Here is a 26,492-nt window from a genome sequence, read left to right on the forward strand (position 1 = left end):
ACCTAAAGTGATTTAATACTCATTTTATCCTGAAGTCACGAAGTCCAGGACAGATTTCAGGTTTTTCTCAATTCTGTATCTGATTTAAGAACTGTGAATTTAATATTTGATTCAGAGCATGATCACAAGGGCTTTGGCATAACCGCAACACTGAAGATGAGGATCATTAAGGAGCGAGTGGGTTTGAGCCACATTCACAAAAAATAAAACATTAACACATTGTAGCAGGTAAAGATGATGGCCAGTGACACTGTGACACTCATACTGCAGACAAACAGACGATAGAAGCAAACGATTGAATGCTACACTCTACTAATCATCACGCTGATTAAAAAAAAATAGCAAAAACAAAACAAAACTAGAGAAAATGAACAGACATGGTGTTTGATCTTTTAAAAAGTACGTCATAACATTGTTTTTCTTTTATATACCGGATGAGCTTTTTAGCCCCTCGCTCATGGAGAAAACCGATTGAGGATTTTGGGGCCGACGACATTAAAAAAATAACATTAAGGATTCAAGTAAATGAAGGTGAAAAGAAAACAGAGCAATGATGTTCAACATGTGCCACACCGTGAGATTTCTTGGACAATGACGGCTTCAAGTTCTTGTCATCGATCGCCTTGTCCTCGTCTTTGTTTTGGAGTTCGGGTGGCGACCGTGAATCCTCCGTGTCAGCGAGGGAAGACTGATAGAAGTATTTAAAAATGAAGGAAAACGACTACAAAGCGACACTACAACAATAAATTAATGCAAAAAAGTATGGCCCGAGCACGTGACACGACTTTCTTTCTTTTTTCTCATGGTTGGTTTGTTTCATTCTCACTGTAATCCCACACTGAATAGAAAGATCTTTCATAAAAAGTTATAAAATAAATAAGCACTCTTTCCCTTTGAGTTTTGAGTAGAAAAAAGTTGCAGGCCTGAGAGGAGAAAGAGCGATGAGATTTCATTGATTACTTGCAGTAGTATCTCTGCCCTTCATCTTCTTTGGCCTTTGTGATCACAAGCACACATACACGCATACATGTTGGTGGGTCACTGAGGCCCACGTAGACTGGACAGTGTAACGAGTGGTGCTAGTCCTCAGTATACCCAGTTCACTGGGACCCACTGGGGTTCACTGCACAGTTTGTCCACGGCTGCCTGTAACGTCTCGAAGGCCTTATCCAGGTTGTCGTTAATGATGGTCAGGTCAAAGTAGTGGCAGTAAGCCCTCTGGATGCGGGCGCTCTCATCCACCGTTTTCCTCAGATCCACATCCTGCAGAAACATGAAGAACGGGTCAGTTCTGGGGATAAATCCAAGTTGTATGCATGAGTGTCAGTGTCCAGCACATAACAGTGAAGACCAGGACAGGTGGACAAATGATGAGTGTATGGATATTTATAGTCATGGTAAAAAGAAAGTAGACCCTCTGTCAATTCTAAGGTTTTACCTTTCAGGTTACAGTAAAAAAATAACCTGGTCTTTCAAGAACAGAAGAACAAAATATAACACAACAGACTGTGTCTTACAAAAACTAAGCCAAAAATGCAGAAACAGTACGACAAAGACAAAAACTACACCCTTACTTCTTCCGTATTAGCAGCAATGTGCAGCTGATATGGTGCTGCTAAAAGAGGCCAGGTGCTGTCAATCAATTCAAAATCGCCTGATTAACTGATGATCAACAAATGTAAGGACCTCCATAAAGGCAGAACCTTTGCCAGCTTGCTGGTCTGGAGCATTCGAGTGGAAAGCATTCATGACAGTTGCCAGTCTTCCCAGGAATGAACTTCCAAACACATTCACCTCAAGGTCAGACCGGTTACAGGCCTCAGCACGATAAATGTGAAAGTTCATGATGATTCAATTAGGGAAAAAACGAACTCGTTTAGAAGGGTTTCCAGGAGAAATGCTCTTCTCTCTAGAAAGAAAATGGCAGCAATGCTTAAGTTTAAAAAGTTGCATCTGAACAAACCACAAAACATCTGGAAAAATGTCCTTTGGACAGATGAAAACAACGTGGAGACGTTTGGCCATAACACACAGCAACCAAACACAGCACATCAGTACAAACACTTTCATATCAACTGCCAAGCACTGTGTTTGAGGCGTGATGATATGCAGCCAGAGGAAATGAGCAGCTTGCAGTCATGGAGTTGACCATGAACTCCTCTATATACCAAACTCCACTAGAGCCACATATAAAGCTATCTGTCCAACAGCTAAAACTTGGGTCATGCAACAGGACAATGATCCCAAACAAAGCAGCAAATCTACAACAGAATGACTGAAAAAGAAAAGAATCAAGTTGCTGCAATGGGCCAGTCAAAATGTTAGACCTCAGATTGATTCAAATGGTTTGGTGGGAGCTTCCGAGAACAAATGAGTTCAAACAACGTCGTAAAGAAGAGTAGAGCAAAATTCCTCCTCAACGATGTGCGAGACTACTGAAGTCATACTTCAAGTTATTGCTGCTAAAGGTGCTTCTACTAAATCAAGGGGTTTATGTCACTTTTAACATGACGCTTCTGCATTTTGGCTTTAAGAACATAGCATAATATGTTGTATGCTGTTGTTCATCTCAGATTTTTTTGTTCTGATATGCACAATGATAGAGATGATAGACGGTGTACTTTATTTTCACCACGACTGTATGTAATTTAAGGTACTTTTAGAAGGATTTTGTTTGACCAGCAAGTAACATGATCTGCTTCCAGGCAGTGTTTTGGCCACAGGGTCATTCAAATCGGCATACTTATATTTAGCCACCCTGTCCCTCAGTCTATTTTTAGTAAGGCCCACATAGAAAGCATATGAGGGTGATTTAATCTTAAAAGTGTTAAAAACATTAAACCAGAGGGAGAACAAAATCTTAAACAATGAGAGGCAAACTGGCCACCAGTTACCACCACACCTTTTTTTCAAATGTCTTTAGTGTGTCTTTTATCTCAGTGAATCAGTCATAGTTTTTGTGACTGACTACAGTTGACATAAAATATTGCACAGTTATCCCCATGATATGTAAGTGAGGGCTCAAATGTCAAAAAACAGTGACAGATAATGCAAGCATATCACTATGTATGCGTGTGTGTGTGTGTGAGAGAGAGCATGGTTGTTTGTGTGTGTTTACTTCATCCCATTGTTACGCATGGGTGTTGTTAACCTACCGTGAGCTGCTTAGTTGTGAGGCCTGCATCCACCACAGCTTTGTGCATGGCCTTAAGAGTATCAAAATCTGGTGCTCCAATGAACACCACATAAGGCATGAACTCTGCTGTTTTCAGTACCTTCAGAGCCTGAAGAGAGACAAAGATGTTTTCATTATACTATACTTACACGGACCAGGTAATGTGTTAGGAATGAAAGGATGCCACATTATTTGAAATAATAATTGTCAACCTACAGAGGTCTGAATTCAAAGACACCCCACAAATCAAAGTGAAAAAAATGACACATTTTGGCAAACTTTCATTGCAGCAATAGTTTGTATGCATGCCTCACAATGTTGGGACATGCTTTTTATGAGAGACTGGCTGGTGTCCTTGGGGGTCTCCTCCTAGATCTGGAACAGGGACCTGGCCCTGGGGAAGTTGGATAGATGGAGGCCCATCTATATAATATCCCAGAGTTCTTCTCTTCCAGGAACTGCCTACATACTCTTTGCACACGAGGCCGGGCATTCTCGTGCACCAGGAGGAACCCAGGACCCACCGCATCAGCCTAGGGTCTGGCAATGGGTCCAAGGATTTCATCCTGATAACTAATGGCAGTGGTGGACCTGCCAATTCTGGTATTCTACAGGTAACGCCAATCAGACTCCATGGTCGGGGCAGTGAATATAGAGACCACAAGACGCTTAGGCGTCCTTAGACCATCCTCATGAAGTCTGTTTCTGATTGTATGGTCAAACATAGTCACATCAGTGTCCTACTGCAGGTAATTTTGTAGCTTCAGCAGTGCTCATCCTTCTTGCACAAAGGGGCTGATACCGATCCTACTGACTAATGGTTGACGGGTTAAGGACCTTTCTCAGGCCTCACCAGCTCTCCTAGAGTAACTGCCCGACTGCTTTTGAGACAATGCTGGGAGACACAGCAAACCTTCTGGTAGTGGCATGAGTTGATGTGCCATCTTGGAGGAGTTAGACCTTTTGTCCAACCTCTATGGGGCCCAAGTATCACCTCATAATAACAGTAGTGAGACTGGCCTTAGCTAAATGGAAAACTAGTGAAAAAACAATCAAGAAACATTAAATACCGCCTCTGCTACTTAACTGATCAGATCGATATCATAGAAGTTTAATTGACTTGATGCTATACTGCTATACTGATTAATGTGTTCCTTTAAGTGCTTTTGAGTAGCATATTTTTTCAAATCCTTTAACACAAGGTTATTATAGTTTAAAAGTAGATCTGAAATTGCAATTGAAAACCACACTGTCTCATAAGGCTTTGGTGCACTAAGACTTGGCAAGTCTACATGACTCTGATATATGATGTCATTTCTGAACTTTTCCCCTGACAAACATCCACCAATATTAGATTAATTAAAAAGACTAAACCTAAAAGTGGAACTAATAAAAACTCAACTGAAAGTAAACTTTCTGAAACAATGCAAACTCAACTGAAACAAAGTCCCGCTGGTCCAAACTTCACCTAATAAAACTCTCCAATGTTCTCACTAAAGGTCAAACACAGTGAGTAAATGCTGCATGTCAAAGCCACCCTTCACTGCATGAAAATAACCCTGCCACTGACATTCGCTCGCTTTGGACCCCTCTCATACCTGCGGGTTGACATCCAGGATGCAGGTGCGTCCCATTGCGACCACCTCGTGAATGCTATCAATCTTTGTGCCGTACAGGTTGCCGTCGTACTCGCCGTGCTCCAGGAAGCGGCCGGCCTTCACATCAGCCTCCATCTCTGTCCTTGAGGTAAAGTGGTAGGAGTTGCCGCCTAGCTCCTCATCACGGGGTCTCCGTGAGGTGTCTGACAGAAGACATGAATCAGGTAAATGTTGCACTGTTGTAGCAAAATTTGAGAAAAGCGGTTAGAAACCCAAGTGTGGCATACATGGTATAGTGGTGCCAAAACGCGTGGGATGGAGGACCATCAATCGGTTCTTGAGGCTGCGTCGGCCCACTCCTTGGGCACCTATCAGAACCAGCGTCTTCCTCTGGAAAGCAGGAACCTTTGCCACTTCCTCATAGATCTGCAGTTCATGTCTATCGAACTCTGTTCAAAGACATTTCAAAGCTGTTAGCCACTTGTAGAGAAAGACAATGAAGACATTAACCAAACATCTAGACCATGAAGAATATTCTGACCTGCGTTCTTGGCTGTTAGATACATCATCTTCTTCTTCTTTTTTCCAGCCAAGGTGCCACAAAGAATTCCTGCAAGACAAATATGCACGTTTATATCTTTGCTGTTACAGCATTTGGCCAGACGGGGGCAGGCATGCACTGAAAATACTAACTACCCATTATTTTTTTTATTTTTTTTGCCATCAATCAGCTAAAAGCTTTACAAGTGATAGAGGTCTGGCAGTAAACCAGTTCACAGGCCACTCCATCCCTTCAAAAACAGCCTCGGCTTAAGAGAAACATTAAGAACTTGGGTGAGTTTTAGCTCAGGAATCTTTCACAGAGTGTTTACACAAAGGTCTGGCATCACTGCCAAGAAGTACAGGTAGGGTACTCACCTGATCCATCCAAGTCTCTGGGAACAAAAGCTTTCCTCTTCTCCTCCAAGAACTGACTGGGGATCAGACCCGTGGCACCACCCACTACGTGACATGCCTGGCGTGGATCAGTTCAAAGTTAAATTTAGAAAATTGAAAGTTTAAAGTTCGGTCAAAGACAGTCTGTGAAGGAAGGCTCACCTGCCACCAGTTGGGATCTTCTCTGTTTACAATCTGAAGAATATCACCTTTCTTGAAGGCCATACCTGCCTCCCGACAGGGGATCAAGCTGTCATTGGCGGGATCATAGTCAAAGTATGGCCGGACATATACCTGTGAGGAACAGAGGAACAGGTGTGAGCTCCTGAAGCGCTTAAATTAGGATTGAAGAGGAAGATGGCCGTTCACAAAGCAACAAGAAAGACAAAGCAGCTTTAACTCAGCATGGCTTCTCACACGTCGGCATGGTGACGGCAGCTCTTTCACACCCATTACGGCCCGTTTCCCACAGCCGCAGCCGACACAGCTCTTCATGCTGCGTCAACACGCTGCATGGGCTTTTGCTAGAAAGGGTAAGTGCTTTGGCCAGAGCATTAGATTAAACAAGCAGCCAGAGGAAGCAATAAAACAAGCCAGTGAAATATACTGTGCAGCGCGCTCTGAGCCACAGAGCAGGAAGTGATTTTGCATTACGTCTCATTCACTTTTACTGCCCTTCATTCAGTTTATAAGCATTTCCAGGTTTATGTGTTCCAAGATTCAAGGTATATATATATATGTGTGTGTTTTTTTTTGTTTTTTTTTACACAGAAGACATTACTGGAGCGTGTCTGAGGGGAACTGTACAACAGCGTCACACACTACTGTACTCTGCATGTCAGAGAGCATGAAATTACTCCAAACACATGTGCGTGTATTTGGAGTGCGTGCATGACACAGAAACTGCTAGTGTGACCTAGATAGCATCTGGAGTGTTATTAATAGGACTCCCAGAGTTCAAATTCCTGCGCGAGGGATTGTGGGAAGGCCGTAGGACATATCGTCAGGATGGTGCCACCACCCAACATCTGCCACCGGTTACATAAGCAGGAGAGTGCATGCCTGTGCTTGTACGTGCTCACCTGTGGAGGAGCAGGAGCGTCTCTGTAGCTCGGGAGTATTTTCAAGGTGATCCCTCCGCTGCAGTCTTTGAGCATCTCCTGGAGCTCAGTGGGATTATTGCCAACGTCTTTCCCGTTTACTTCCTTAATGATGTCGCCCACGTGGAGCAGACCCTGTCTGTCAATCATGCCTCCGTGAAGGATTCTCGCGATCACCAAGTCGTCTTTCTCCACACGAAATGTCACACCCTGAGAGGAAGAAGAGGGATGTTTTATTACCTCTGATTCCTGCGCACTCACACTCACCCCCTCCCTGCGCCTGGAGCCTCTGCCAGAGGTTTCTTCCTCTTAAAAGGGAGTTTTTTCTTCCCACTGTCACCAGGTGCTGGCTCGAGGGAGGGTTCGTCTGATTCTTGGGGTTTGTGCTAAGCCTCACCCCTGTTAATTTTAGTAACCTATCGACCATGTTTGTAGTGTTGGCAGCTTTTGGAGCATTTTAAATGGAATTATAAAACAAATATGGTAAATGGCCTGCATTTGTATAGCGCTTTTCTAGTCCATAGGACCCCAAAGCGCTTTACACTACATTCAGTCATTCACCCATTCATACACTGGCGATAGCAAGCTACATTGTAGCCACAGCTGCCCTGGGGCGCACTGACAGAGGCGAGGCTGCCGGACACAGGCGCCACCGGGCCCTCTGACCACCACCAGTAGGCAAATACGGGGTTAGTATCTTGCCCAAGGATATTTGGCATGCAGCCAGGGTGCAGCCTGGGATCGAACCACCGACGTTCTGATTAGTGGCTGACCTGCTCTGCCACCTGAGCTACAGCCACCCCATGGATAAATAATGTGGCACACTCATGCAAACACATTCAGTCAGCGTGCAGTCTCCTCTCACCAGTGGCTCCCCGGCCTTCTTTCGAATGCCAATCATGCGCACGGCATCGGCCTGCATAAGAGCGCTATTCACCGCTGCGTCATTGGCTGTCTCAGTCGGAGGCGGGGCTTCGTAGCATTTTGAGGCTACCATGTCATGAGCCTCTAAAAGAGACTGAGAGAAAGGGAAAAAAAAGGAGAGGGTAGGCGAGTGCTAAGGCTTAACTACATCTTATTGTAGAGGAAGAAGCACAATTACACTTTCACAAAAGTAAAGTCGATACATTACTGAGTTCCATTCCCTCAGTAGTTTTATTGTAAATGTCACTTGTGACCACATTGGAAATTTAGTCTTCCTCACAGTAATATTAATAACAAAACTGTGACTTGATGTTTCAAGTGAATAGAAAAGCTCTGTTGGCAGACGTTATAACAGTGAAACGGGACAGTTATACCTCCAAACAGCCAACTAGCATATTAATAATTTAGGTGCGGCTTAAAAAGTAATCATCTAATGGATAAAATCCCAAATATGGATAACCACCCAAATCTAATCACTTAATGTCTGATTCGTGAGTATCCCTCCAACAGCTTTCATTCAAGTTGCTTTTTCCCCATATATTATTACTGGTTCCAAATCACCACCAACCGCTCACTGGTGAAAAATACAAAAAGTCTGTAAAATCAAACACTCAGTTTGTGATGTAATATCTGTTTTCCTTTTCCCACCTAGCCTGCTTTCCCCCCTCCGCCCTCCGTATCTCTATTGCTCAGTAGGTCAACAGAGTCTTATCTTTCAGCTAAAGGCACAAAGAGCTCTGATTGGTGCAGGGGCTTCGCTCGGCTCAGAAATCTACCTCCTATTGGCCCTGCCTGCATAAAGCCCCTGCTAAGTTCAGGCACAGAGGTTAGTGTTCTACTGATGCATGAGCGCAGGCTCCAAAACATCTGATCTGTGCCACTGTAGCTAGTGTTGTAACATTTAGAGTACGACATACTGTTCAGATGAAAAGCAGTCCCCATTTCACAAACGTGCAGTAACATTACAACAACTACTGCTAATAATAAAAAGTAGAATAAGGTGGAAAAAAGTGCGCATCACTTGGAAATATATAAATTCAATAATTATTTGAAATGATTGCATTTAAAAAGCTGTATTCTTTTCAAGCTAACCACTTTTTCTCAGGGAGCATCAAGAAATGAATGTTGATGTAGAAATAGAAAAGAGGATGAAAACATACAATGTGCCACTCAACAAACGTATGGAGGGTCAATACATAACAGCTAAATGAAGAAATATAGAATAGAGAGAAGCCATAAGAGGACATTTAGCAATGAAGCAGAAGAGTCAGCAAAGCCAAAACCAATATGATAGGATACAATTTTTAAGACCTATTTAAACAAGAGCGCTTTAGATAAAACACAAGTCTTATTCCTCATGAGGCCCACAGGGAGACACTGTTCCCAGATTCAGAGTCAATATGCTTAAAATGCTTTTAAGAGACAGTGAAAGTTTTATTGCTGCCAACAGAGAGCAGCAACACCAGAATTTATGTATTGATTATGACATAACATTATAAGTACAGTGCTGTAAAACAGCATCTGGTTTATCATAGTGTTTTGGGTTGCCACATATTACCTCATAAGCTAAGTTAATAACCAGTGCTTGTGTTAACGGCGTCTGTTCTAGCCTACCTAACTGTGCTCGCTCTTGCTCTGGCTCACCTGGAAGTGCGGCTCCTGGAGGATTCGAGACAACTCAGCCGCGCTGTCGTCTTTAACCTTGAGGTTGTTGATGTCGCCCAGGATCTCTGTCACCAGCTCGACGTTATTGTCCTGCACCGCTTCCAGCTTCACTTCCTCCAGCTGCTCTTGAGCCTGGGTGAGACAAAGAAGCTCAGGAAAAGTGGAAAGATGGCGGTTGCCTTTCATAACCTTCCTGGTTTTGTTGGTATTTATTTGGATGTGCAAAGAGTGAATGACAGAAAGTGAGACTTGCTCAGTAGCCGTGATTGTAGATATGATATGGTGCTCTACAGGGAGCATTTGAAAAAGCACAACATGACAAGACCCTGTATGGAGGAGCTACAGCTGTGGTTAAACTGAACTCACTGCACACTAGACTTCAAACAGCAGTGAAGGCGTGTTCGTAGGTGCATGCACTGTCAATAAAAAAGGCACAGAAATGCAAAGCTGCACAATTTTCTTACGTCATTATGCATTAGGTCTGATGCACATAGCACTGTGTGTTAATCAAAGCCTTACTGTACTTCAACGCCTCAGCCAGAGCAAGCAAAGCATTGCTGAGAGCAACATGTGGGGGAGTTTGAAGCTGGCTAGTGGTTTGTCTGCTCCCTGCTGCTTGCCCTGAGCTATGTGTGTGTGCTACCTTAGCCAAGGAGCGTACAATGGGACTTTCCATGATGCCGCGCAGGAAGAGCAGGTCGATGTCTTTGGCTCCGGCAGAGGTGGGCAGCTCACCCACATTATCCAACACCTGCTGCATGGCTGGACGGATGGGACGAGACACAAAGATCCAGAGAAACAGAGACAGAGAGAAAAAGAGAAAAGCCAAGTTAGCCAGGCCTGAAAGTCATTCAGAGTGTAAACATCCATGACACTGTTGACGGCAAAGCAACAGCAAAAAGAGATCTGCTCACACTCCAGTGCAAAAGAAGACCCAAATGTTTCAGATGCAGTGAACGGGCATGCTTTCACTCAGTTTAAACTCCACAGCCAGGATAACATCTGGATCTAATCTGAGATGCTTTTGGTACTAATTACAGCACTGAAAATGATGTGTGGCCTAGACAGCATAAGATGGTCCAATATGGTAAGTGCAGTGTGTGCCAGATGTGGCCCAAAAGTCACGAGTTGGGCTTGAAACATGTTACAGTAAGTATTGTCTGGGCCAGCTTTCACCCAAATGTCACAACACAGCTGGCAAATGGTCTTTGAGTCAAGGCAGCCAGTCTTACCCTGAGTCAGCGCTGTCAGTCAAGAGCTGATTTGGCCGACAGACACCATGTATTGTTCTCTGGGAGAGTTTTGGATACACATACTTTGTATACACAGACAAGCACCCCAGAATATTAAGCCTGGTCTGCACAGAGTGTGCACAGTTGTGTATATTCACTTTAAAAAAGCTTAACTTTAAAGCTTCAAATTGCTTTTTTTTCCAGATTCCCTCAAGGCCCTAAACATTCAACTAAAGGCTCCTGGATTCAGATGCAGTCAGCCTCTATGCTGTTAACATAAACAGAGACAGGGAGAGGTGTGGACTGTAGGTATCAGCTAGCTGAACGCCCTAATGCCAGTGTCTTAAAGCCAATCTAAGCACATTTTAGCCATTTAAATCCCTGGAAATGTATGTGTATGTGTGTGTCATTTTACACCTATGTGGGTAATAACTATGTCCGGTCAGCACTTGTATACAGTTGATTCACTCTATGATTTCACTCTGCGTTTTGCTTCACTAACCCATTATTACTCTTAAACCCTGAGACATGTTCCATGTCATCAAGTCAAGCTATAGTCTATGACTTCAGCCCCCTCTTTAGAATAAAGTGCCCCATACCAAATCGCTGCTTTGAAAATACAGATTATGAAATGCTGACGTCTATATATTATATTTTTGGTAGGTTTTGCAATCTGGCATGTATACCTATTAAAAAATATTGGACATTTAGCTTTTATTTAAAAGAAACAGTAACAAAAAGATGAAAAATAGAGAAAGAAAGGAATCGAAGTCGTATTGGACTGAGGAGCCGCTCAGGACATTTATACAAATGCGATATGACCCTTTACCACTTGACCACAGCGCAGCTCTGCTGATATGCACTTTAATAATGTTTAATCAGCTTTTCCTTATGTAAAAGAGGCATAAGCATTAAAAGTTTGGAATGCATTTTAACCAAGATAAATTGCAGCATCACACCATGTGGGAGAGTTGTAAAATATTACCGAAAAAAGTAGCATCTCTTGTGTAACACACGTTTCCTTCTGGTTGCTCATTTCTATCCAAATGAATGCCTCTCTGTGATTTAGATCTCAGTTTAATCACTGTTTAAATTCTGCTTTCTCTGGTTTGCTGTACTGAAACAGTCACGGTTCAACTCGAGCTCTACAGCGTCTGATAACCACAGGAGCGCAGGGAGACTGCATAAACAACAGGCTCGGTGCAAAACAGACCTTAAATATTTATGATCCTCTTTAAGAAGGACAAATAGGGGGGAAGAAGGTTAAAAACAGCACTGCAGACAATCAAACCTGTATATCAATGAAGCTTTGTGTATTTAAGGCACAACAGCACAATCTAAGACTCAGTACGGACATATGGACACAATAATTTATTTCTTCTTGGGGAACCACACACAGATCTTCCACAGGGCAACGGTCATTTCGGGAAAAGGCATCTACACACAAACACAGACACACACAGACAAGACGAATATGGAAACTTAACACTACCATGGCACAACTAACTTTTGACTTGTATGCAATAAATAAAGCTACGTTTACTGCAAAACATGAACATATCCGGAGTGAAAACCTCAAGCATACACAGAATAACACACAGCTGAAACCTTTTGTATATCCCGGTGTCGTCTTCATTGACCTTTACCTACTTACTACATCCCCGACAACAGGAACCCTTACTCGTCCACGCTTCTGTGCATATTACCTGTTAAAATTTCTGTCCGGTAAAAGTTGGGAAATGAACTAAAGCCTTCAAACTAAAGTCTACATAATCTTTTGAAATATGACACAGAGATCCAAATGCTGTGGCCTGAAGGAGTTGTTAATGCTAAGAGATTACAGCACCAAACAGTTGTTTTTTTCCAGATGATTTATTCACATATAATGAATCACTCTCTTTTACCTCCTTGTAATTTCTCCCTCTGTGGCACTTTTGTCTGCAACATCTAACCACTGCATCAGTATGCACACCTACGAGCATGATGTGCACTGAATGCTGATGCAGAGATCACTGCTCTGTTTCTAAAGGAATGAAATCCCAGGAGAAAGAAAAAACCTCGCAACTTGTATTAAACATGGTATCATTATTTTTTATTTTTTTTTTAGCTTCTGAGATGACTGTCAGAGAAGCAACTCCACTGACACATCATCCATAACAAAATATATCTGAGGGTGTTTTTTTCTTTTTTCAGAAGTGCAGTGCAGTTCCTGGGACTCTCACAGCTAAAGCTGCTGTAAAGCAGCACTTCTTAACCGCTCGACTGGATCCCAAAGGTAGGCTGAAATACTGCTGTTTACCTAAACTACTTTAAACATAATTACACTTGCTTATCCTGTGTCAGCTGTAACACCAAGGCGCTAACTGGGAGGACTGAGAGCATGTTTAAACTGCTTAGGAAAGAATCAAGGATATCTGAAATGCTAACTTAAAGTAATACATAATATAAATGACTGAATCAGTTGGCTTTTACTTGATAAACTGTTGAAAAGAGAACTGAATAAACTGATGTGTGTTAAACATTATTAGCAGGTTTTAGCTAGCTAAATGTTAGCTAGCTAAAGGTTAGCTAGCTAAAGGTTAGCTAGAACGGACAAAGGATTTAAAAAATTCACTGAAACTTATAGCTGCAGGTAAAACTGGCTAATTTAGGTTCAAATTCATGTATTAATCAAAGTAGAACAGAATAAAAGTCAAATAAAGTAGTTCTAAAATGAATTAATAAGGAGTGAGAAATTATTGGTTGTAACAGATAACTGCTAAAAGATTTGGATAAACGTTCAAATAGCATTAGAAATGGAAAAATTTCTAATGCTAAAAATTGTCTTATCTACTGAAATTCAGTCCCCTTAGTTATAAAAACATATTCTTCATCTAAACTAGCACTGGTTTAACCTGTTTTTTTTTTAAAATTCAACTTTTTTTGTATATATCGGGCAAAATTTTTTCTTCTTTCAGACATATGAAACACTTGTTGTGTGCAGTTATTATTTACTTTTTACCCTCTGCCTGAATCTGCTCCGATAGACTGGTTGTTGTGGTTTTCAAATATGTGCTGTCAACAGGAAAGTTGCAGAGTGCTCTCTCGTGGGCAAACTGCGCAACCTCGTCGCTCACAGTTTTTGTATTTGTTACTTACTTATTTTTTTAAATCTTCATTTATAAATGATGATGATATTGGCCCACTGATAAATCAATCACAGCACTGGATACTGTTGATTGACGTATGACAGAATAGTAAATACATTAATGTTACCTAGCCTGTCTGGTAGCGACCAATCATTAGCTGCATTAAACACACATTAACAAACTGCTGTCCTGTGTGGACAAGGCTTTATTTATTCATTGCTTGGTATCCATCACAGGGGACTCAAGCAAATCTGACACAACTGTGGGGATATAAATGTTGGGAACTGTCGCTCTAAAGACTTTCCACATGAAGCTGAAGAAACCACTGGAGTTACCCATCTAAAGCCTTCCATCTTAAATGAAAGATAACAATATCCCACTATTCATCCTAATATTTGAAAGCTCCCTTCTTCCTCCTACTGTCCTCACCTCCAGATGTTTCTGCTCCCTGGGTGGATCGTACAGCCGGGGGCCCCTCCACGGCATGCTGTCCCAGGGGTCTCACCTCCTCCTCTTCCTGTGCCCCATTGGGACAGGAATCCTCCATTGCTGTGACCATCGCCAAGCTCTTCCTCTCTGTTGCCACAAGTATGCTAAGGCTAACCACGAGTAAACCACCAGTAGCTCTGCCAATATGTCTTCTGTCTTGTCTTTTCTGGCACTGCTGACCCTCCACACTTCAAAAAAAAAAATGCAGAAAGGGGAGATAGGAGCAAGAGAGACAGAGGGGATTGAGGGCGAATAATGAGAGAAGAGACACAAAGACAGCGACAGTAGAATGGGATTAATATCAGAGGATTTTAAGAGACGAGGAATGATAGGGGAGTGAAGAGAAGTAGGAAAGCTGAAGGAAGATATTTTTTTAAAAAGAGAAAGGAAAAGAGGCTGATGGTTGGACGAGTTTGCAAAGACAGGCGTGAAATGAGACGGAGAGAGGCAGAAAGCTGGATAGCACTCACAGATGTGGACATGCATTCAGTGCCTGCTAGTTCCCTCCCTGTACTCTGACTTTAATACCTTCTCATACTACCACCCCCGCCTCTTTTGATAACACACATAAACACACACACACACACACACATAATCCCACGATCCTCCTTTACCAGGCCTGCTTGAGTACCCCTCCTCTTGTATCCCTGACCCCACCCAAAGTCAAGTTAACCCTCTTGTCTAGACAAAGGCACACACACTCACACACACTAGTTGAATGTGTCATTATGTAAGTAATCTTACATAAGTGCTACTAAAGAGGGCCTGACCCTACATTCCCATTCTTGTCCTCCTTCTTGCTCCCATTCACACTTATTCTGCTCAAAGCCAGAAACTCTGTTTGTGCACACTGTGCTCGCACGAATTCCCTCAGTGGTCGTCCAACTCTTTGATTCTTCCTCAGCCCAACGGGAGCTTTTTCTCTTTAATTTTTTGCTTCCCCCCCCTAAAATGAATGTGCCTCTCACCACCTTACATCTCATTAAATGAGTAGACTCGAGGTGCTGACAGGATTATGCACATTTTTTTGGACTGCAGTTTTTCTTGTTTCTGCCTTTTGCCTAAGTACGTCTGCACAAGCTGCTGGCTGCATGACTGTTTCTTAACAGAAATATTATCTTAATAACCGTTTGACCCTGTCTGTCCTGATTTATATTGAGGATAATAAGTAACATTTCACAAAGAATGCTTTAACACATCACAGCAAGGCTCTCTTGGAAATAAAAGGCAAGTTATGTTGCTATACTTACTAAGAACTCTTTGAGGCTATGCGGCATAAAGTTGCTAAGAGCTAAATAAAAGCTCATAATCATAAAGTTCAGTACAGCTCACATGTTTAAATTACATGCTTTAAAGTGAATACTAAAGGGCAGTTGATAAGCTTATATAGGGATAAAATTAGGAACTGACCAGAATTCAGTTCACCTTAGTGGTGCGGCCCCCAACAACAGTCCCAGTTCCTCATGTGGCCCCTTGGAAAAATCCATTGCTTACCCCTGCTTTAAAGTATTGGCTCTTCCTTTTCTTCAGTAAGTACTTGATAAAGCCTATTTTTTTATCAGGCAAAATTAGCATTCCATTTAATATCACAAGGAATCTTGCTGGTTAAGCAGTGCTAGCATTAGCAGATGTGATACCAAACACATTATTGACTCCATATTTTGGAAGTTCTCCCCTAGTCTGTCATCTGATTACGACTTGGTTTAGAGACAAACAAAGAGACAAACAGCTGCCTGACCATGTCAGCACAGTCCAATTAGACCATTTTTGTAGGAGGCCAGCCTATGGGCCATTACTCTATGAATAATAACATAAAAAGTATAATCACAATAAATACATTGTGCATACAAATGTGACTTAGATGTTATGATGGTGGTCAGAGGGCCCGGTGGCGCCTGTGTCCGGCAGCCTCGCCTCTGTCAGTGCGCCCCAGGGCAGCTGTGGCTACAATGTAGCTTGCTATCGCCAGTGTGTGAATGCGTGTGTGAATGGGTGAATGACTGAATGTAGTGTAAAGCGCTTTGGGGTCCTATGGACTAGAAAAGCGCTATACAAATGCAGGCCATTTACCATTTACCATTATGATGACAGGGAGCAAACATTGGCTGAATGCTCTGGTGCGTTTAGCTCTAGCATGACGTTACGTAAAAGATTAGCATCAACCACACAAGAACCACACAACTTATAATATCATGTCAGCAGTGACACTACTGTAAAGTATGGCAGCTAGCCAACTCTGCACTGCTGTCATCAAGAGTACTTAACTGGATTGCAGAAAGCAGCTACAAGCAGGTTAATTGCGCTTGTATAACACATGTGACGATGTGCTTTGGTCACCATGTAAAGGAGCACTAAGTGAGCAGGTGCTGGACTGGCTAACTAATGACAGACATTTCAATTTTTACAGCTATGCAAGAAACAACAGTCAGCTTGAGACCCCCTGAATTAGTGCAACCATGGCGCTCTATAAGACGCGAAGGATATGCTGTGATTTAACCTGAGATTCAAATCTCCATTTCTGTATCAAGACCAAAGTCATGGAAGCAAAAATGAGAATAATCTAGAACAAGCTCCTCCCACTGCCCCCCATCAGGCTCCTCCCAGAGCGTCACAGCTGTGCAAGAAGCAAATCTGTAGGCTTTAATCCACCCCGCCTCTCCCTCCACCCCATCCTCAGCAATACCAGTCAACCCCTCCCCCAACTCAGGACGCGGGATTTTAATCCTGCCACGAAAGCACTGGATTACAGAATCTCTCTCTCCCTCTTTCGCCATATCTGGTGTTCAAACATGTCCACAGGGCTGAAGTATGCTACATAGCTGTGCTTGGCAAGGGCTGAAATGGCCTTTAGCGACGCACTGCAACACACTGGCAACGACTCTGAGTGCAGAGGGAAGCAAGAGATTTTCTCTTTGGCCATCAGTGCAGTGTCACAGCACATTTCTCCAACTGAACTACAGGCACTAGACACAGCTGATCGCACACGCAAGGTTTTTTCTCTAAAACGTCGATCTAATTGCTCGCCTTTAGAAAGTAAGGCAGCGACTGCCGACTTCACACAGAATTTAACTTAGGCAGAGCAGCTGCATGAGAAGAACTAAAGCACCGTGCCATAAGAAAGCACCCTGGGAAGTCTGCACAGACTTAAAAAACAAACAAACAACTGATCCACAAGCGCCAGATCTGTAATGAGCAAAGCAAGACTGTGCTATAAATTATTAAAGCAATTGTTCTATTATTCAGAAATGAGAAAATTTGTGTATATATAAAAGAATGAATGCTGGTACTTTAAAAGGCGAAGAGAGAGAGAGAAGCTTTTGCGTATTCTATCGAAAATACAATGACATCTAATAATAGCCAGTAATGCAAAAGCTGTACTTTCTGCCAGTCACAGTCAGGTAAGATTTGGGGACGCTAAATAAATATATACAGAGTTTGGTTATATAAAACTGATGCTTTAATCCCACGCTTTTAGTTTAACATCAGCATGGCCCTTTCAAGTACAGAGGAAGTGCTGTCAAAAGTGAAATCCACACGGGTACACAAGCACAAACACACACACTTAAAAGAAAACCAGCTGCTTCCTTACTTATTCAAAAGTAAATCTTTAAAAGTAAAGATTTCCGGACCAACACAGTTCTGGCTGGCAGGTCTCCCAGCGAACCAACAAAATCATGTCAGAATGCAAGAAAAAAAACACATTTCAACATCTCCGGTGGGTTGAGAAAGTTGTGTTTACCTATGCCAGTCGGTGTAGCCCAAGCCCAGTCCTACTGGCTGCTCATCAGTCAACTGTGAAGACCTGAAAAGACAGGGGAAGGGTGGGAGATGTGTGAAAGTTTGTGAGGATCATCCATATGAGCCATGAATATTCAGTCCTGTTTGCTTTGCTGCTCGCCAGTTTTCATCATTCCTCACATAAACTCACTTGAGGATTCAGATACACAGTCGTGCTTACCAGTCCCACCTAATAACTCTAGTCTCCCTGTGAATTATTACTTGTATCTGTCTATGTCATCCCTTCCTCTCGTGGGATGCCTTTTGACAGAAATCCCTGACAATTTAATGTCTTTAGCTATTCAACGATGCCCGCATCATCAGCTGGCATTGTATGGGAAATGGCCACTATTCTCTGAAAGTAATGACGAAGCGGTATGCATTCACACCCAGTAAACCTCTCTTCTCATTTTGACTTGCAAACCTGTCTGAGTCTCATGCAGAGGTTTGCCAGCATCTGAGGTGTCGTATTACAGATTTTTCTGTCTCAGCGTGCTGTTGAACACTGTAATGCAGATACAGTCATTCTTTCACTGTTTATCCAGCACAGTTGATATTTAAGAAAGAAACTGTACAGAAAAGATGGAGTGTTACTAAAGCTGTGCATTTCTCAGTTTTAAATTGTATCTTTGAGGACTTTGTTACTAGTAGCCTGTCGCAAAAACACATAATTTGCTCACATTTTTTTAATCGAATCTATGGGAAAAAGGGGGCAGACCTAACAAAACAATTTAAAGAAGATAAACAGTATCTGAAAGTCATGTCCTTAAGAAACAGATGAAAATACAGTAAAGACAGTCTCAGTGGAAGCATGGCTGTCAAGGAGCCATTCTTAAAGAGGGGAAACGTGGAGAAAATGCTGAGGTATGCCAAATTAAACAAGAACTGGACTGAAAATCAGTGGGAACAGGTCTGATGGTGGAGGGACTCCAATTGGGAAATTTATGGTTCAAACCTTCATCAATAGGTACGAAGCAGGTCAAGAGAAAGACACAACAGTGAGTGTCTGCAGCCATCTGTAAAACATGGTGCATGGTGCAGACTCTACCATGGTTTTGGGCTGCATTTTAACCAGTACTATTGGGAATATTACCAAAATTGATCAACTTATGAAACAGAAAGTACTGGCAGATTTTGAACCACCATACAAACCATCTGGAAAGAGTCACATTGGCAACAGCTTACGTTTCAGCATGACAATGTTCCTAAACCGTAAAAGCATACAAGGATAGAAAAACACACAATGGTACACTGTCAGTCATGGATCGAGCTCTGCAAGGTGTGAACCATAGCATTATTGAAGCAGTGTGGGATCATCTTGTTATAGAACAAAAGAAAAAGCAGCCAGAGAAGATCCAAACATCCAAAAAAGAGTTTTGAATGTCCTTCAAGAAGCTTGAAGAACTATTCCTGAAGACTACTTAAAGAAAATACAAAAAGGATAAGAGAGTTCAGGCTGTGTTGAAGAATGAAGTTGATCATACCATATTAACTTGTTAGAATTGTACAAACCCTGTTTTTGTCTTATATCCTACATTCCCACCTACTTTGAAGGACTCTCAAAGCACATGAGGTATTCAGAACATGGGCGTTTTAAGTCTGCTGATGACTTTCATATATGAAGGAAAATGTTTTATCCTGTTTTCCTTGTCAAGAATGAACCTTCAGGTCTAAGTAGTCAGAATTAGCTTTATACACACACAAAGAGGATTTTTGCATCAGCCACATAAAAGCCATTTCAAACACCACATCCTCGCTTCTTTTTCTTTTCTGTCTAAACTGTGAATGCAGGCAGAAAGCACTGCTCCTTCCAGCAACATGCCCTGCCCCGCTGTACGATATTTAATTGTGTCTAATAAAACTGCAAAGTCTGGCAGAGTTAAACACATTCACGCTGCCCTTAAGAGCCATTGTGAAATGGACCGTTACAAAATGCAAGCCAGCATAAAGAAGAAAAACCTGCTTTGAAATGCTGTTATTCCATATAACTGATAGCTGCATGATCACTGCATTCAGCCTTTTTCACGTTCCCTTTATTTTTCTCACCTCAAGCAGTCAAGGCTTTCAATAGTCTAATAAAAGTTGCAAGTTATGTCTGCTTATTTATTATGAGAAATGATCTGGAAGACCTCTCAAATCAAGAAAGTAATCTTCTTTTATATACTCCCCTAACACACACATCGCAGGTACATCTTGGTCTTAAGCCGCTCCCTAGGTAACAAGTACCCTCCTGCAAAATCACTCTACAGAAAATTAACAAAAAGGCGATGACAACACAGAGGAACCTCCACCCATCACTTGTTAGCAGTTATCTCTTATTTCTGTGGCAGTATTTTTTCACCCAGTCGTACCAGAGCTAACTGGTCACCTACTATTACAAGAGGGAGAGTACAGGGGTCAGTTCATTATACAACACAGATTAAAATCAGGTTCTGCACGCTCACTGGAAGTGAAAGATATCCCCTGGAAGAATGTTAATAGAGGCAAAGTCACTAGGCAGTTCCTCGCCTAATCATCCGCATCGAGGGGCAGGGAGCCAAGATGGACCAATCGAAGGGGCCAAATGAGGAGGGAGGAGCAAAGAGACAGAGCCCTATGATATATCATTTGGCTGATATCGGACCTTTCCAGGTATTTCAGTATTGGTATATGTTGGTCAGTATAAAAACCTTTTATTTGTTTAATATTATGCAGAAGAAAATGCAAAGGAGCCGTTGTGAAATAATGCTGATCAAAGCAGATCGAGCGCTACTGTTCACAGTACTTCCAGGATTGTCTGCAACACAGAGTAGAAACACAAAGCAGTAGAGTCTTCATGGTTAGTTGGACTGGTAGTTATTTAGCACTCACCATTTCATATACACATCCATACAGTGCCTTAGTGAATGCACTATCTGTATTAATATTATATCTGTCCCCCTAAAAACTAAACCATTAGATGGGAAGAAAGAAAAAAACAGCAAGGGTCACAATCTGGCCCTTCGAGGAGTGTGTAAAAGGGAGTGAGAGAATGTCAGACGAGCCGAGCAGGAGAGAGATTTAGAGCATGACAATAAGGACCAGATAAAAGGCACATTAGGAGTCTTGAAGAAAAAAAGAAAGAACAATCCTTTAAAGATTAGACAAGGTTGTGGGGAAAGCCTCTCAAGTCTTGGGAAGTTCAGAGGAGGAGAGAGAAAACATGAGAGTCTAGAGGGAGAACAGAGAAGAGTGGTTGCTGAACGCCCTTTCACTTTTTCAAGAACCTACCAAATAACCTTGTCTAGCTATAAGCACAGGAACGTAATTGTAATTAAAGGTCCATAAAAATCTGATGGATATTTGCTTAGCTTATTTTTTCTGCACAAAGCTCCTCAGTGACCAGGTTGATCTGTCTTATGTTGAATTTATGGTTCCACAAATGTGTCTGTTTGCATATGTTGCAGTCAGAAGTTCACACACACTCATCATGGGCGTGAATATCATGATAAATTCAGGCTTTTAATGATTTCTTTAAACTGTTTTTTTTAATGAGGTGTATTGTTTGTACGAATACATCTTTAATGACTTTTAAGCAAAAACAAGAAGAATTGGCTGCACATGTTTGGATTTATTTTGGTTTTTCTCTAATCCAAACAGGGCCTAAAGTCAGGCTCGAATATATATACATACACTACTATTAATATTTGGTTTAATGCTCCTTTTGTAGCCATCAACAAGCTTCTGAATTCATTCTGGCTGGATATTTGACCACTTTCATTGGCAGAATTGGTAGAGATGAATTGCCAGACTTCATTTGCCTGCACTGGCCCTATGGCGAGGGGTTTTGAGCAATGTAAACATGTTTCTGTGCAGTTGTTCAAAATCCCAACTAAACATTGCTTGAGTTGGATGATGCTGTGCATCGGGTGAATGCTGATTGGTTGAATAGTGGACTGCAACAGGGAAGTGTGTGACATCAGAGTTCATAAAAATGGGAGAAATATAAAAAACAAAAACAAAAAACATTCAAAAAATCACAAATACAGCATGAAAAGTACAGACAGTGGCTGCCAGTGGACACTTTTCTTTGGTGCACTTCAGCTCTTTGTATGTTATAACTTTACTCTTCTCTTTGGCTAGCTAGGGTCAACAACAGCACAAGCAAGAGTAGCCCACAGACTGGTTATACAACTTATTTTTGACACTACCCCCATCTAAAAACAGACGCTCTCTACAGGTAGAAGGACTGCCAACACGCTAACCCCGCTGAACCATAATTTCCCCTTTTCACTCAGCATGTCCTGTGCTCAGAACTCCTCTGATGTCTCAACACCTCTGCAGTCTGATCCTCTTTTCCAACTCTCAGGACGGAAAATCACAGAAAATGGTGATTTGCATTCCTGGCTGCCATTGGCTGGTCCGTATGAAAGAACGAGCCCTCCGAGTTCCTCCCCGTTGCCAAGCACTCAGATGATGGACGGCTCATGGAAGAGGGATTATGGAGAGGATCAGAGGGTTTGTTCTTGTACAAAACATCACTGCCGCTTCACTCATGTAAACATGCGTGCGTGTGCATGTGCATATGCATGCTATTAAAGGCGCAGGCGAACATCAGCGGGATGTGTGGTTTTAATTCCTCCAGTTCTGGTCACACTAGCAGGAAATCTGAACTCTACCCGAGACCTGCTGTGTGGGAGTGAGCACATTTTGCAAGTTTATAGTCTACGGTGAACAGTGCTACGCCCCTTGGGATTGTGAAGCACAAATGCACACTCAGAACCTGCCCCATAAGGCATCCATCCCATGAGAACTATTCAGCTGATGTTTGTATATTCTGTCCACCCCTATTCTGTATCCTCCTGTGCCCCAGGCTCTGCGGAGAACTGGGCTCTGAGAGCAGCCGTCACTCTTAGTTCCTCTCAGTGACTTGAGAATCACAAAAGAGGCCAGTGAGCTCTGTCCTGCCTTCAGGTCAAGATGTCACTTCACTGGCTGGTTCCAGGGGAAGTTTACAGGGCAATTTGTAAACTTCCTTTAACCTTGAGCTGCAGTGGCAGACTCATAAGAACAGTGTGTATTTGAAAATGTACATGAGTGTGTAATAACTGGCTATTCATGCAACAACTCCAATCACATAGCCATCCATGCTGTCGTGCCTCTCACCCATCACCTTCTGCCTCCAGACAAACCCTATGTAGGTCACTCCAGCTGCTCAATAAGAGGATTACACTGCGACCCCCTAAGATGGCTATCTTAGCAGATCAGTGTATGCTTAATTTTTTTAACCATAACCATGTTTCCCAAACAGTCATCATTTTATGACTGCAGCTGCAGGATGTTGATTAAGCCACCTCAGTTTCTCCCGATCCACCTCTACGATGAGCAAACCGCTCCATCCTTGTGCTGATTCACTTACCTCTGCTCATCACCTGATGCTCAAATCACCACCATTTTCAAGGCAATAAATTTCTGCACTGGAGCGATTTCCACACATCACCAAGAAATGACCTCAATTTCCTCTCTGGTGAGGTTCCAGCTGGTGGGATGTCTGCGCTTTGCCTCACAGCTTGGGAGGATATAATTACACAGCTCGTCAGAAACTCTCAGCGCCCAGCGCGCATCATCTTAATAACGAGTACCCTCCTGACATAATCTAACCCGCCACATGGCCATGCCTGCATCTTTGCAGCCTTTCTGCGTTCCCAGCCTCCTGCTAGTGATCGTTAGTGTTAAGGAAGAGAGAGGGAGGGGATGGAGTGGGGAGAGGTGATGCAACAGTGCTTAAAAATGACAGCAAAAGTTTAAAGATGAGAAACCTGATGAGCGGTGTGGGGTGGTAAAAAGGCGAGAAGAGATGGGAAAATGAAGGATTTTGTCTTATTTCATATTTGGATTTTTAAAATTATTTTTTGCCAAATACTGCAATCAGATTTAGCCTCTGTCTAAAACTACAGCCTGCAGTATCCTGCTAGCTGAGCCTCCTCCAGGAAATGGACCGAGACTTTGATCTGGTATGCGCTAACGATGGCCTTACATCATCTCAATGCAAATAAGCTTCCAGAAAGAAAAAAAGAGGAAGCTGTTGATCTTAGATATTTATTCTATCATCTTCCCTATTTTCATCACTCAGTTTTTGTGGAGTTTGTAAAGGAGATTCAACCTTTTATTTACCAATTTGAGCAAGAAAGACATGTAAAACCAGGCCGTCTTTTTTGGCAAACAGCTTGTTTTATTGCTGGTTTGTAGTGGCATACTTCTTTAAGGCCTCTGTGATGGATAAAATCTGGTGAATCAGCAGTATAGGCTGCAGCAAAAACTGCCAGACATTTGCCTGGCAGCGATTCTGACACAAGGTTCTTTTCAAAATAATGTTCCTTTGCACTTGAGGCTTAGTTTGGTGTTCGCAGAGATGCCGTTTGCTCATGATAACAGTTACTATGGTGTCAGTTACACGTTAACAACAGGGAGGTGCAGCCTGGTGGAGGGCAGGGAGGGATTATTATGTAGATAACAGCTTTCTCATACATGTGTTGTTCATAGCTGGGAGGCCTGAGTCATTCCACTTTCCCCAGTCCATTGCTCTATGTCTCTACCCTCCCTCCTATCTCCCACACATGATAATTAATAATAGAAACGACGAAGCTTCGGAGGGTTGGATTTGGGGTTCAGCATGGCTCACTGACCGGGGGCATATGTTTAACTCCGAGATGACACAAGGGGGAAATGCATAGCTGGGCTGAGAAGTCTTACTTCAGCAGAACAATAAAGGTCATCCTGAATCATGACTCAGAAGTCTTAAAGGACATCCCCAGCAGCCACTACAGACTTGCTCTGATGTGCTTAACTAACTCAGTCTCCTTTCTTTCCTCCTTTTGTTTACACTAAGAGAGTCACTAAATCTGATTAGATCATTGACATGAACAGAGAAACACCCATAAGCGCCTGTTAAGATGCCACAAGATACATCTATTCCTCTCAGGGGTCTGCATAGCCTGTGTAGCACCTCTGGACAGATCCACAGTGATGTTGTGTATGTGCATGGGCTTCCCCCGTCACGTGCACGATGCTAAACTGCTTATAAAGCTTGCCCAGTGACCCTGTGCTGTGTTCCTCTGAGCAAGGAAGTCTCCCTGGTTTTATGTTTCGATTAAGTGGCAGTATAAAGTGGTTCTGACATCATGTAAGGAGATTATTATGGGATGGTGCACTCATTCATTTCCAGTGGAGGACAGAAAATAAAAATCAATGCAGTCGTCTAGCTGTACCTCTGGTTGGCCAGTTTGTGCCAAGCCAAGGGTCTGCTGTGTTTTCATTCAGCTTTAGCTCAGTGTGCTGATGCTCGCTGGTAAAGTTTTTGTCTAGTCAACAAAATAAAAGAAATAAAAGAGTTTTAATTTGGTCTGATGACAGAGTAAAAAATCTATCTTTCTCGCTCTCTGTCCTTTCCTTGAGCCCACCCTCCTTTGCTGGTGGATGTTGCAGTCAGTCACACTGGGACGTACGCGTGTTCCAGCCTTCTCATCCTGTCAGCGCAACAACCCGCAGCTCTTTCCTCTTATCTTCCTGGAATCGGCGCACGGATCTGGCGCACGGATCCGCGCGCTCGAACAAGTGTGCCACATCCCGTGCCAAACGCCTGAGCCGCTTTGGCTGACCGGACAACCGTGCGCTCAACCATCTCGCCACACGTGCGGCCATTTTTTTGTTACCCATCCGAGCCATTGTGGCGTAAGCACACTTACGACTACAACCCATCCCATGTATTCCTCGTCACGATAGGCAGGAGTAAAGGGGGGAGGAAAGGACGCGTCCGGGTTCACAGTAAGTGCCCACAGCGAGCTGTTACGTGTCGGAGTGGAGCTTGTTCTGACAAGCAGAGGGGACGAACCTCTCCTTCTTCTGTCAAACTCCACTGCTGTACCTCAAACACACACACACAGCTAAGTGTCTTTGTCTCCCATTTATAGTGCCAGTTGATGAATGAATTCCCAACATCCACGTTTCGGATATGATCACGAGCAGTGACTTACCTGTGGATGGCGCGTGCGACTTCGCGGTAGTCCGCCGATCGTCCCGGTTGGACATTCAGACCCCCCTCAGCTGTCTGTCCCGGTCCCGCAGCAGACTACCAGAGCACACGACGTCAATCAAACCGACACGCCCGGCCTCCTCCCTGACGTCAGGACACACAGACCAATGAAAGCTGCGGCCCGGCCCTCGCTGAAGTGGAAACAATGTAGATAGTATTTTCTTTTCGTCACATTGTGATGCGCTCATCCATTCACGTATGGATATTACGTGAGGCAAGTCCAGCTCAGACTGTGCGGGCATCGCATTTCTAACGTAATGTGCGTTATGTAGTAGAAAATAACTAGAGATGGCGAGATGCCGTCCTGTTGACCTTCATTTCGCTATTTTTAAAGGAAAGCACAGCTGCTTTGCGCCCTACAGGTGTGCACCGCATTTATTCTTCATTTTGTCTTTGCGCGGAAAGTACGAGTGAGAGA

The 26,492-nt window shown here is 42.9% G+C and overlaps 1 protein-coding gene across 3 annotated transcripts; it reads right to left on the bottom strand.

Moving 5' to 3' along the window:
* Positions 1 to 700: 700 nt before the first annotated feature.
* pals2b (protein associated with LIN7 2, MAGUK p55 family member b) lies at positions 701 to 26,161 on the bottom strand. 3 transcript variants are annotated; one of them, XM_085395812.1, is made up of 14 exons: positions 26,016 to 26,160; positions 17,987 to 18,049; positions 14,188 to 14,435; positions 10,060 to 10,160; positions 9,378 to 9,530; positions 7,675 to 7,827; positions 6,792 to 7,019; positions 5,872 to 6,003; positions 5,692 to 5,788; positions 5,315 to 5,383; positions 5,061 to 5,222; positions 4,774 to 4,976; positions 3,156 to 3,284; positions 701 to 1,263 (listed from the first exon to the last, which is right to left on the bottom strand). In XM_085395812.1, exons 3-14 carry the CDS (start codon positions 14,315 to 14,317, stop codon positions 1,087 to 1,089), a joined length of 1,734 nt encoding a protein of 577 aa, XP_085251938.1. In that variant the 5' UTR covers positions 14,318 to 14,435; positions 17,987 to 18,049; positions 26,016 to 26,160; the 3' UTR covers positions 701 to 1,086. The 3 variants fall into 3 exon arrangements, with proteins under 3 accessions (XP_085251938.1, XP_085251940.1, XP_085251939.1); XM_085395814.1 differs by lacking the exon at positions 7,675 to 7,827 and having other exon boundaries at positions 26,016 to 26,161; XM_085395813.1 differs by lacking the exon at positions 14,188 to 14,435.
* Between the last annotated feature and the right edge of the window lie 331 nt (positions 26,162 to 26,492).

The sequence above is a fragment of the Rhamphochromis longiceps genome, linkage group LG22 (assembly GCF_057381845.1).
Source record: "Rhamphochromis longiceps isolate RC_006_pf linkage group LG22, R_longiceps_female_GT1.1, whole genome shotgun sequence".
Lineage (NCBI taxonomy): Eukaryota > Metazoa > Chordata > Actinopteri > Cichliformes > Cichlidae > Rhamphochromis > Rhamphochromis longiceps.